This window comes from Phaethon aethereus (assembly GCF_964289735.1).
Source record: "Phaethon aethereus genome assembly, chromosome: 3".
In the NCBI taxonomy this organism is placed as follows: domain Eukaryota; kingdom Metazoa; phylum Chordata; class Aves; order Phaethontiformes; family Phaethontidae; genus Phaethon; species Phaethon aethereus.
In genome coordinates, this window is record NC_138576.1 from 69,580,931 (window position 1) to 69,594,400 (window position 13,470).

At 46.3% G+C, this 13,470-nt stretch overlaps 1 protein-coding gene across 1 annotated transcript in view; it reads right to left on the minus strand.

The window, feature by feature from the left end:
* TMEM181 (transmembrane protein 181) overlaps window positions 1-12,837 on the minus strand; it is a gene marked incomplete at its 5' end in the record, with an annotated part of 33,790 nt that extends 20,953 nt beyond the window's left edge. The window contains 1 exon segment of the mRNA XM_081997908.1: window positions 12,707-12,837. Coding sequence (XP_081854034.1) covers window positions 12,707-12,837 — 131 coding nt within the window.
* Window positions 12,838-13,470: the final 633 nt, after the last annotated feature.

Consider the following 13,470-nt stretch of genomic DNA (forward strand, 5'->3'; position numbering starts at 1 on the left):
AGCTGCAATAACAGCTTAACCTAAAGGGACTGATGTCACTAACAACTCAGTTACCCGCACAGGATCTTGATGAGTTTTTTACACCCTATATATATATTTCATCCCTGCAGGATCACCCTTAACAAGGAGTAAGGCAGAACTCCAGATCTGCCAGATGTGTATGCTCAGCCTTTGCATTCTTTTCTGAGCTCCACCAAACTTGGGAAATAGAAACCTGAACTTCAATTTATTGTTAGCCACTTAAATACAAACACATAAAACCAATGATATCTTTTCTACAACTGGTTGGTGGTTATCATTAAGTTAAAGACAAAATAGAGTGGAAAACAGTACTGAAAGGACCAATTGCGTTCTCTTGGAAACAGGTTAACTTCTGTTAACTTAAGGGAAACATGACCAAATAATTAATCCTACCTAACATACCCCTCCTCTACCTTCCTTCTTATTAAATGCATAGTTCAAAAAAGAACAAACCCACTGTGTTTCAGAATACATCCAACATTTATTTTTGAGTTATGCCAGAACTGAGCCACCGTATAGTTGATTTTCTACTGCTATACCAGTAGGCATATCATTGAAAACTGAATTGTTTATACAAGAAGGTTGTATTACAACAACCTATTACAACAAGAAGGTTGTAGGATTGGGGCTGGGGTGTTGTTGTTTTCTTATAGGAGGACAATCATGGAAAGAAATGAAAGCATAAGACTTTAATGACAGTGCTCCCTTTCAGCTTGGAATAAAACTTCTTTTCAGCAGCCGAATGGTGCTGGTGGTTGGTTCACCACATTAACGAAGAAATGCAAGAAAGGTGGTGGAATTCTTTCCATAAGCCCAGCCCAAATTCTGGGACCAGGTACCCTAGGCCTGCATGCCTGGCAGCCCTTAAAAGCAAGGCGAACAATTCAGTTTAAATGAGTAAAAGGATTTAATAATAACCTCAATTTTCTTTAAGAATCACTTCATTCTCTCAAAATGAGGCACTACAAAAATAATTACATTATTCCTTTACTGTAAAGTTTGAAAAATCCAAATCTTAATTTAACTCACAAACGTGGTGAAGAAGGAAAACCCACAGAAGTCATGAGAAGTGCAAACAAGTAACTGTAATTGCTACAAGTTTGCACAAACTGGCTGTACAGGACTCCAGGGATAGCACCTGAAAACCCAGAGTAACTCCCCTTGCTACATGCCATTATCCTGAGCAAAAACCCCAGACCAGTCTAAAAAGTCAGAATAGCTGATTGTACAGGCAAAAAAAAGCTAAGTCGTACACAAAATTATCACAATCACAAACAGGAACGGATCAGGTCTCAGCCACAGAGATCATCATAAAGATGCAGAAGTCTCACAGGCAAATATAATTTTAAGCTGACTCTGAAAAATGCCATTTCATAGAGGCATTTCAAACTAGGACATGTCTGCATGACTTTTGCAGGGATATAACTACAGTATTTTCCTTAAATCATTGCCTTAACACCTCAGCCTTCATGCACTTAAACCACTTTAAAGCTATTACATCTGTACTAGTACTAAAGTAACTAACTAAGGTGCATTTTCCTATCTGTTCCAAGGGCTCCTTCAGTTCCACACATGACCTGGTATTCCTTGTCTGCCTAAGAACACCATGAATGAGTTATTATCTTGAGATACTAAAATACTGATCTTAACAAGAAAATCCTTGTTATATAAAAATGGTACATAAAATGTTGATGTGCCTAAATTAATTATAAGGGTTCAAGTGGATACCAAATGCTTGCTGGAAGAGCACCCACTGAGGACCACTCAGTACACAGAAACCAGGTGGTTTCTGGATGGGGAAGTCCATGGGTTGAGAATAGTATGTATGTATAGTTGGAAGAGTATCATGTATATGCAGGAAAGTATCGCTTATGCTCGTGCTGTTCTTAACAACTTACATCTGGGCATACACTTAACACCTACAGTCTGATGCAGGGTACTTCTGACTTGCTGTGCACATCCTTGGTTCTTTTGATAAGCTTCCTAATTTCCAAGTTCTTGCAGACATTTCAAAATGCATAATGTGAACATGAAAAGCAGCTTCATCTCCCCAGTCCTTACAGGAAAGTCACCAGAGTTCACCCAGCCAACACTCACAGCATTACAGCTATCGGCAATTATCGCCTTGGTTTACTCGTAGGCCAGAGCACAGATGCACCTGCAAGCTTTTGAAGAAACATGTTCCAGACATTGGCTCATTCTTTATTCCAACTCTTCTCCAGGTGGTGTAATGCCTAGTAGTCAAAATGGGCAGGTATACACCTAACTAAGAACAGTCATGCTGGCACTTAACAGAGAGAGGAGACCAGATAGAGTAGAGACATGCTTCGTTTTCCTTTTTTCTTTCATACTGGTATTCCTGAAGTCTCATTTAAGCCACTGACTATATGTGCTACTTCACAGGTCAGTAAGGCAATGTGCACACTTTTTGTAAGAGCAAATGTAAGAACTCAGCTAAATCTTAACTACATCTATCATGACAGCAAACAACAGTTTACAGCATTCCTATCAGATGATGTATTCTTCATTGCCCCTCGCTGCAATAACAGAATTTCCTTGTGTGGTTTAAGTGTCTCATTTCAGCCGATCACCAGCTGACATATGAAGCAGATAAAATGATCTTACCGTATGTTCATTTTTTAACATCTGCCTTTTGGAAAGAGGTTATATACAATTTATGAATATACATAAGTGCAAGTTGACGATCCCCCACTAACAGCTTCTTTCTTACATCTGAAAGGCCTAATAAAGAATAAAATGTTTGAAAGGCATTTGTGGGAAAAGCAAAACAGGTTCCTCACTCTGGAACAAATAAGAAATGTTCAAATATGAAAAGAACTGTGTTTTGCTTTATTAGTGGAAGATGCTTTAATCAGCCTTGCCAAGGCAGCCCGAAGCTGAAGACTCACCATCCAAGTATCTGCAGGTTTTTCAGGCAGCTTTTACCACTGTACTGAGTTTTATCCTAACTCAGACGGAAACTAAATATTTTATAACTAAATTGGATATGTCTGAAACTAACTGCAAAGGAGCAGAAAGCACTGAGATACAGAGAAATATTATACTTGGACATCTCAAATAGTAGTCAGTAAAAACTAAACTGCACTAACGCAACCTGTGATAGAGTGAACTATGGAAATACACACTCCTAACAACTGCAGCCTTTCAGTAGCCATTCATATGTGAGATGTAAAGGTGGGTTAAATCTTGCTCTTTGAGTAAAGTTTTAGCTCAATTGGTTAAGCAAAATGTTCCTGAGGCTATTCCTCATCTTCAAATTACTTGTCATGCCTTCACAACACAGTCTAGAGTATGTTGACCATCATGAAAGATTATAATGAAAAACAGCCTTTTATACAATAGTTTTCACTTACGACTCTCACTTTACAGATGGGAAGGCTGTGACAAAAGTGGGATTAAGCAGTAGGTAGAACAGAGTTGATACTAAAATCAGAAATAACTCACTTTTGTGCACAACAGTTTTTCTGACCTACTCGCCTCAACATCTCTGCCTCCAACTGCTCTGTTCTATTTTAGGCTTGCTCCCAAATAAAACCATCAAAACCACTTTGATTTAAAGGGTTATATATGCTGCCTACATCCATAATACTGGGTCTATCTGTACGCACTACACTTTCTCACAGTTTAAAGTTGTTGCTTGCTTTGACATCCCTCAGAAGACCTTGAATTTCTTCTTGCGGAAGTATTCCACTGTGGTTAATAACTAACGAGGCAGCACACGACTATGTAAAAAGATGCATACGATTAATATTAACAGTACTACACAGTACTGTTATAGGGCAACTGACAGCTAATCACGACTATACCAAATAGCTCATGTGAATGGGGCAGGTTTGGGTTTTTTTTAGTGTCTTGCTTGTCGTATTCATTGAAGTCCGAGTAATTATCAGGGCTATGGCTCCATCCATGCGGAGACACATCCGGGAAAACAAGTTTTTTCTTTTTCCTTAACAGGCATAGATGGGGGGTGGGAGTGGTGTTTATTCACCACGTAAGAGGAAAAACCACAGCGTTCCTCTAAAAGAAGCGGGAAGTTACTCTCAACTGCTCAGGTTACTGACTGGCGAACCACAGCCTCAGAAACATTAATTTAACCCTCGGTGATCTTGCTTTCTCAACGAGAATTAAGATGCATAAGCTGCATGACAACACTCAGCTCTTTACAGGGGAAAAAACTTAAATCACTGCACGCGGCCAAAGGAAGGCATTCCTTCTCCCTGGCCCCAAGCGAACAAGAACGTCCCGATCCCGGCAGCGGCGGGTCGGTAAGTGCCCCTCCCCGTAGACCCAGCGGACCGCGCCGGCGGCCGGGGCGGTGGCAGGCTGGCCGGCAGGCTGGGTCCCCGCCGGCCGTTGAACGGCCGCTCCCGCCTCCAGCGCCCGAGCGCGAGGGCAGACCCGCGATCCCGCAACGAACGGCCGCCGCCATCCCGCCCGGTACCCGGAACGCGCGAGGGTCCCCACCGCCGCCGCCCAGCCCCCACCCTGGCGCGCGAGCGGCGACCACCCCGCTCCTCCCCCGCCCACCACTCACGGCTCCATCCCGGCGTCGCATGCGCAGTGGAGGCACCGCCTTGCCGCTGCCGCCGCCGTGGCACAATCGCGAGCGGTGCCTGCCGGCGGCTTCCGCGTGCGTCAGCTGGCCGCCACGCGACTCGGGAGACGTCACGGCGGCCCCCACTGCTCCTCCGCCGCAGGGCCGAAGGGCGACGTTGCTGGCAGGGGGCGGCGGCGGTACGGCGAGGCGGAGGGGACACGGGCTCCTCCTCTGCGGCTCGCTCCCGGGCGCGGCGCCGGTGCTGGGGGCGGCGGGAGCGGCTGGCGGCCCTGGCGTTGGGCAGTCACGGCGGTCAAGGCCTGGCCTGCAGCCTGAGAGACAAACCGCCGTCTTCCGCGCGGGTACCGCAAGCTGCAGCCGCCGCTTTTCCACAGCGGGAGCCGCCGGGGAGAGCAACGGGCGCAGACACGGGCCGCCGCCCTGTCCCGGCAGCCCGGACGGCCGCCCGGGGCCGAGGGAGGGAGAGGGAGGCTCCCGGGAGTGCAGTTCAGGTCGGGCGCTGAGCCTCGGCGCTTTGAAGCGCCGCCTTCGCTTTGGTGACGAGGCCCTCAGTGCAGGCACAGGGCTTGTCCTTTCCCGCAGGAACCGGGAGCTCCAAACACATCATTTCATCGGGGCGGCAGCAGAATTTTCCGCATTTCCAATGCCCTTTCTCAGCTTGTATTGTAGCGGCAGCCACGTTTGTCAGAGGGAAATTTAACCATATAAACAGAGAAGTGGTTCAGAATCTGACCTAAGCTTCTCAATTTTAGGCGTGAGGACTGACGCGACTTACCCATGCTGAACGTGTGCATGTTTGGTGCCCATTAGAGACAGCCTCCCGGTTTGTAAATGTATTTTTTTCTGAGCCTGATCAAACGTCTTTTTCAGCGGAATGAAAATGGCATTGCTGTAGTCACCTGCATGCAGCTTTGTGGTATTCAAGAGATGTGATTAATGTATCATGTTCGCAGAGAATTTGGTCAGCTCACAAGCGCCGGAAATTAAATCCTAGGAGTAAGCTACTATAAACACACTGCTTAATATAAATCTCCAGATTGCACCTAATGCTATTTTATTCTTGCACAAATGTTGAGATAAAAATGGATTTTGTTCTGCTTTCCTATTAAATGTCCTGAGTCTGGGCAACAAAGATTGTCAACCGATCCCTTGGGTAGCGATGATGAAAACTGGGCAGTTTTAGGGATTTTGCCAAGTTGTATTTTGTATTCATTTTCGATAGCTGTAATATTTTTTTATAGAAAGCCAGTTAAACTTAAGGATGTGGGGATACCTGGTGTCGTGTCTAGGATAAAATTCAGAGTAACTTCCTGGCTTTGGTGCTTGTCTATGCATAGAGGCATCTCAGGATGACCCCAGAAATGTTTAGATAGTTTAGTTTGTTTATGTCAATGTTTAGTCAACATATAATTTAAAAATTATTTCTTCAGCAATCAAATACTTCCATTAAAAGCTTACTTAGACGGTTTTGTTACAGTGACTTTTTACCTAACATTAATAATATTATTCATTTCATTCAATTGCCCTATGGGTAATTTATGTCATTACTGGTGACCTGTGGGACTCAGTACGTCTCTTGTATAACACCACTAATCCCAAAAGAAACATGCTGGGAATTAATTCAGCCATTGATACTGGTATTTATCCCATCAGTTAGATCTGTGATTTACAGCACTGGTCATCATTTAGTAATCTCATAAAAAGACTGTCTTGAGGAATGCACAATACCAAGTGATGGAGGGAAGGCATTTATACATTTTAAATCAACAAGAATCACTACTCTAGGGCAGAAAATAAAGCTTTCAGTAATCAGGACAACCTAACAAACTGCATCTGCTCAGAACAGGATAGCACTGCCGAGCCACAATTTGAAGTCATTAGGTCACAGGTGACTATGACGTGCAGTGTGTAGCTTGCAGCACACTTCAGGTTTCTCCAAGTTCTCCCCGCCAGAAAATGGTGGAATGGTGCTTACAGCATCTGTGACGATTTCCAGTGTTCTGGGAAGTGTGGTTGCGGAGTTACTGCAACCAAATGACTGCTGCCATGTATGTGCACACATCTGAACTATTTGGATGGCTGCTCCAATCCCTCCAGCACTCAGGTGTCTCACTAACGTGAAGGAATTTATTCTCCTCAAAACAGAAATATATTCTTCATATTGAATAGGTAGGAAACTGAAGCACAGGGAGACTGAGACGTGCCAAAACATCACTTGGAGAACGGTGTGGATGGCAGAGCTTGAAATCCAGCTCCTTTCCATTAGTCATAGGACCACATCTCTCTTTGCCATCTACCAGCTTCCAAAGGGTCGTGAATACATTGTGAACACGTACGTTGCACCCTGCCAGTTTTGTGAAAATAATGGCATTGAGTTTACAAACTAAACGCTGAGAGGGAAGGCACTGTGAACTCCCTCTCCCTTCACAAACACAGAGTCAGTCAGAGTCTCACTCTACTCTGCTCCTTGCAGGAAGGTGCCTCACTCTGTGCCTTGCCTGACCTACTCTGGGGTGAAATAGTGCAAGAAGCTACTGTCTGCCCCACCTATTGTAGAAACCAGACGGTGTACGGTGAACAAGGCTTGCAAGAGGACACTGATCTATGAATAAGCACGCTGAATGCTAGCTCAGCCAGGATCCTGCTTACAGTAACTCTATACTTTCGTGACCAGTTTATACTTTCATGGCTGGCTCATACCTACAGCACAAATGTTTGTGCAGTAGAGTGGTGAATCAAATAATGGAAATTATCTGAGTTAAAAGTCACTCAGAAAAAAAAATGGTGTTCTGCTGGATCGATTGCTCAGTCACTGTGCAGCTACAGGAACATTTGTGGGCAGCTGAGGAAGAGCAGAAATGTGTGACTAGGGAAAGAAGAGCTAGGATGGCTCCTTCCAGCCACAGAGCCAGCATGTGGCAGCTTAAACCAATCATGAAGCTACAGTGTTATTCTCCTCCTCCTGCTGCTGCTTCAAGCCTTCTAGCCCTAGCTGTGTATTTCACACTGGGGTCATTCAGGTTCTTCCCCCAGTTGTCAGGACCCAGCAGTGAGCCCTGGAAGAACAAGAGAGGGGTACCAGTTGTGGCTTCAAGCAGCCACTGAAGATCCCGCCTGTGTCTAGGCTGGAAGCAGCATGAACCCGCAGGGAATTTGGCTGCAGTTCTCCAGCCAGGTCTCGCTGCCTCCTTGGCTTCTCACAGACATGCACTTTGAGCACTTGGGAAAGATTTTAAGACTGTGGGAAGAAGTGTATCCTTATCACAACAGCCCTCTCTGGCAAACTTCAAGTTTCTTCTCTGAAGCATGCAGGCACTCAAGTTTCTCTAAGGAAATAAAAGCTTCTCTTTATTGCTTGAGTCAAATGATGTGCTATTCTCTGGTCTTTTTGCCAAAGTAGCAGAAGCACTGTGAACTTCCCACATGTTCTGAGGTTTAGCTAGGTTTTAATGAACTGGAAACACTAACATGAGATGCTGAGAAATTAAGAATTTCCGTATCAATATATAATTAACTCTTCTGTTACACGTATAAGAAACAGCAAGCATTAATTAAAGCTGTAAGTTAAATAATATGTTTCATGTTGTCCTATATTTAGTCTTTTCTTTTTGATGTACAAAATGTCATATGATTGCATGATAGGAGTTTAAAATGTATCCCTTATTTAAAGCAGGACGGATTGTAGGTCATTTATGTTAATCTCTGGGTGTTATTACTAAATTCAGTGTCAACACTGTGCTTCGCTGTATAAGCTGATTGGCCAGCGGGATACATTAATTAATCTAGACATTGATTTTTCAAGAATACTAAGTTGTTACTTATAGTTATGCAACTCTGATGTCAGACCACAATTTGGGCACCCTCCTGCTCTCTCCTATCAGGTAGGCCCTTTAACTGCTTGCTTTCCTATCAAAATGTTTTCAGCGTGCTGAAGTCTTTGACATTATCTAGAGGATAGAGTTATAAAACTCCCACTGAAATAACTGTCAGCTGATTGTGGGAGTCCTGGTGTCTTCTGGCAAGCTTTGTATATCTCACCGACAACATGTCAAAGAGATAAAAAAGTAGTTGCTTTACTAGCATTGGTACTAAGCTCTTTTTGTACCAATAGTTTACTTAAAACTGCCTAGTTCAGCTGCCAGCCCTCCATCAGCTCTCCCTGCCCTGCCACCCCGGGCAGGCGGCATGCTAGAGGAGGAAGGAACATATTGGAGTGGGAGGGAGAGAGGCCAGACAACAAACTGTTCATTCAAATGGCTTGTTGGAGCAATCTTTCAGGGGTATAAATTAGAACAATCCTGAAGTCGCTGTAAGAAATCTGATATGCTTTGTGGCAGTCCCCAGGACTGATGGAAGAGCATAACACTTTTCCCTTCTTCTGCCTTCTCTGAGCTTATCTACTGCACCAAGCACCTTCTGGTGTACCACAGACTAATCCTAGGTGAACTAAGTCCAGACCAACCTTGTATTGGGGTTACCAATGAGGTTATTTAATATCAGACCCATTAGTCTGTAAATACACGGTTTCTTTTACAAGCAAACCATGAAGTGCTATGTCTGCCTAAGGGAACTATAACCAGTGTGCTGAGCCATGGCTAACCCTGCTCTCTCCGTCTCTCCCAGGTGGCTGGGTAAAATAGCACTTGCTCGTGGAGAAGTACACCAGGATGCAAAATGTAGAGGCTGTTCTGGGCTGTTGAGCAGGACAAACTCACTAACATGGACAGCCCTTCATCTCTATAGTGTGGATGAGTGCCCTGGAGCTTGGCGGAGCGAGGATGGCATAGCTTGTGATGGCTGAGGAGCTTGCCACCATTAGTTGTCGCCTCTGCCCAAAGAACAGGCTGCTCACAGGCAGCTGCTGAACTGCATGTTCAAAAGCACTGTGCTTTAAAGGAAACCATCACCAAAAGATGTCACTAAACTGAGACAGCCTCAGAGCTGAATCAGAAATGACTCAGCCATACATGCAGGGAGAACACAGTTACTTGGGATAACAGCTTCATCAGCCGTATCTGAGCTAGGTCATCCTCTTGCACTGAATCCCCTGTCACTGAGAATGAGCACATACAGCACAGTGCACAGTGGGCACTCCTGAGTCAAGAATAAGCTATTTCCCTGCCAGTCACAAAGGGGTTGTGGTTTGCTTGGTGGTTTTCCATTTCTGTATCAGCTCTGCTCCAAACCTTTCCAGTTTTGAATTTTCCTGTTGGGACTCAGAGAAGGATGTCCTTATAGAAATCAGCAGTGAGACTGCAGCAGCCAAGAAAGTATTGATTACTTGTAAACTCATGCCCTCCTCCCCGCCCTCTCCTTCCCTACCACCTAATGGACCAGACCACTCCATTTCTGAAGACATGATGGAAACCACCAGCTGATGGCCCAATAGCTTTACTTAACCAGCAGGAGCGAGAGTTAAGACTGGCAGTGGTTGATAGCCTCACATTTGTGAACACAGTGAGTGAGAGGGGAAAAAACATGCTTTTATTTGGTTTTACCATCTCTTCATTTTGCTGGTCTGGTATAAGATATTATTTGCTTTTAGTAACCTGATTAGTTTAGAGAACCTCCTTGGTTTGAAGTAAAGACAAGCCACACAGCATTTCCTTGGTCAAATTTCCAAAATTCTTTCTGACATCAGGCCAGTAAGTCTCTCCATTACTCTCTGAGTGCGCTCATTTATAACCTGACCAAACATACTGAATAAAATAGAGAGAGAGAAGAGGATGAAGTATCTAATTCTTCTTTCCCGTAAGTGAGAGTCAGCTGTAAGAAGAATGTACAGTAGCATCAAGAAACCCTCCTCCTTATGAGGAATCTAAAAAGCAGGTGCCATTGCTACATCCATACATATCGCTGAAGAGAAGCACTCACCAGAACAGCAGGTATGCAGTGACAGTAACAGTAGACTTATTTTATGCCAGGTCACTTAGGTTAAGATCTCGGGAGTGCAGAGAAGTACTAGCATGACTTCTAAGTCACGAAACGTTATTTCCTTGCCAAGAGCCCAGTGTTACTCTGGCTTGCCCCAGATACCTCTTGGGGATACTCTCACTGAAGAAAGGGCACTCAAGCACTAGCTCTACAAGCTCATTTGATTCAGTGGAGTAGCATCTTCTCTTTGCCATACAGAAAGTCCCTCCATGCACACTTTAAGTCATAAAAATGAGTTAACAAGAATTTATCTTGGAGAGCTTGAGTTTCTTCTGGAAACAAAGCTGAACAAATGCCTCTCCCAGGACCTCTTGTTTGTTAATTCAAAGCTTATGTCTCCCCTCTTTCTCCATTCTAGTGCCAATACTCATTTTCACGCTGTCAGATGCACACAGCTAGATTTCCATCACTCCTTATCACCTCCCATGGCTTCCCACACCATGCTCAGGTACAAAGAGCCACTGTTTTCACAGGAAGGACCATGCTTATGTTAAACTCTACCAAGCTGTCAGGCAGTGTTTCCAAACTCTGTGACCCTCTGTAGTCTTTAGTATTGTGAACAATGAGACAAATTCAATCTAATGGACCACCTGCCCCTTCACTGGGAAAAACAGACATAGCATACTGAAGGTACATGATCTAAGCAGGAGAACTGGGGCACTGTGCACAAACAGACAAAGTACTTATGCTCAGATTCTTAGTGAAATAGAGCTGGAAGAGACCTCACGAGGTCCCTAATCTTTCCCTCTGTCCCAAGAGAGCATCTGCCAGATCTATGTTTTTCTTCGCATGTGTTTGCCAAAAGTTTTTAAAGACCTCCAATGATGGAGATGCTACAGTCTCCTTTCTATAGTGTTTTACCATCCTTCCCCTTCAGAAGTTTTTTTCTTAATGTCTAATAGGAACTTTTATTGCTTCAATTAATATTACTCTGTCATCTTTTGTCCAAGATTAACATGAAGTTTCTCTTTACAGAAAATCCTATTCCTCCAACTTGGTTATTTCTTCTTTTGGTGAAGCAACCCCAAATTTTCCTTACAGCTATGTTTTCCAGACTTTTAATGATCCATATCTCTGTCCCTATGCTCTCTTCCACTGGCAGGCTCTTGAAGTGTGGTGCCCAGAACTGGACACAGCTCCAGCTAAGGTCTCAAGACTAAAGTAGGTGGTTTAATTCTCATACCTTACAAACCATGCTTCTGCTGTACAGCCCAAATTACTTTGCCTTTTTCACATGTATAGGACAATGTCATTGTTGAAAGAGAATATTTTATAAAGCATTGTAATTCCCATACCCTTTTTTACAAAAAATGCTATATAACTGTTCATTCTTAAAGGTCTTTTCCAACCTTAATGATTCTGTGATTCCCCAGCCTGTATTTGTGTGGCTGATTCATGTAGTTGATTCATGTGGCTGTTCTCCATGTAGTTCCTGAGATTTGTTTCTCCTGATTTTCACCCTACTTTTTCAGACCCTTTCTCTGACCCAAAAATTCTTTTCAGTTATAAACCTCCAACACCATTGGAGTCCTCCCTAGCTTTGTGTAATTTCCAAACATTAATATTCTCCAGCCATCACTGGAAACAGAAGACAGGGCCAGGCACAGAAGAAAAGTGGGTGTAGCCTACTCAGTACACCCGTCCCTTTTGCCCTCAACCTTTGCCAACCACTCTGACGTCCTAGCCAGGTTTGTAACTGTTCCAGACATGTTCCGTGGCCGCTTTGGCCCACGTTCCCCTAGCTTGCGATGACAGGGGAAAAGCTGGAGCACAGAGGAATGCGACTGGGAATTGCTTTTACCGCCTATATAATATTGATAATACTGATACGCGAGAGAAGGAAGAGGGCTGTCGGAACCTCCTGCCCGGAGGCGCATCCAGGCCGCCTCCCGCCGGACAGAGCGACCTCCCCCTCGCCGCGGCGGGGCCTCTGCCCGGGCCCGGGCGCCCACGGCGCCACCGCCCCGAAGACAGCCCATGGGCTGGGGCGGCCGCTCCGGGCTGCACGGCTGGGGGCCCGGCATGAAGCCCGGCACCAGGTTTCAAGCCAGTCCCCCGCCCCGTGAAGGCAGCCTGGTCCCCTCTGGGGCCTCGACCGAGCGCGGCGGGGGCCGCCCCGGAGGAAGCCGGGCCCTGGGTCCCGGGGAAGAGCCGCGCCCGCGCCGCCCGTACCGGTAGTAACGGTCATCCTTGTAGGGAGTGAGGTCCTCCTTGATCTCCCGGTAGGTCTCCCGCACCCGCCTGCAGAAGCGCTTGACGTCGCCGCACAGCGGGCTCCCGAAGGCGGCGAAATCCGCCTCCATGCCGCCCCGCGCCGCCTCAGGCCCCGCGCTCCGCCATGGAGCCCCGCCAGAGCCCGCCCGGCGCTGCGCGGCCGCGGGGCGGGGGCGGCGCAGGAGCCGCGGCGGCGGCAGGGGCGGGCCCTCGGCGCACGGCCCGCGCCCGCGGGGGCGGCGGGAGCCGCTTCAGCACCACGGAGAGGGGCGGCCGGTGCGCGCCGCCGCGGCCCGGTGGAGGCCACCGCCCCCGCTCCCGGTGTGGGCCGCAGGAGCAGGCGGGAGGGCCGGGGGGTCTGGCGGCGGGGCCGAAAGCCTCTCAGCGGCCCCCGCCAGCTGATGCCGGGCAGCCGCGGCTCCCCCGGCCCGGTCTCCCGCCCGGCCCGGCTCTTCCGTCTCCGCCCCGGCCGGCAGCTCCCCGGGGAAGTAAGCAAAGGCCTCACATTACCTCTGCTGAAAAGAGACGATTTTTAAAAATAAAACCTCTCTGTTCTTAAAAACACACCAGCTCTATCTAAAATTCATGTCCTGATTTTTATTGCCTCTTTTACCCGATCTAAATAAGGCCCATTTACCACCGAAGAAGGCCTAACACCTGTAAAAGAAATCCCATGCTAAATCTGCTTCTCGTGGTTGTAATGCCATAAATGCTCTAACACT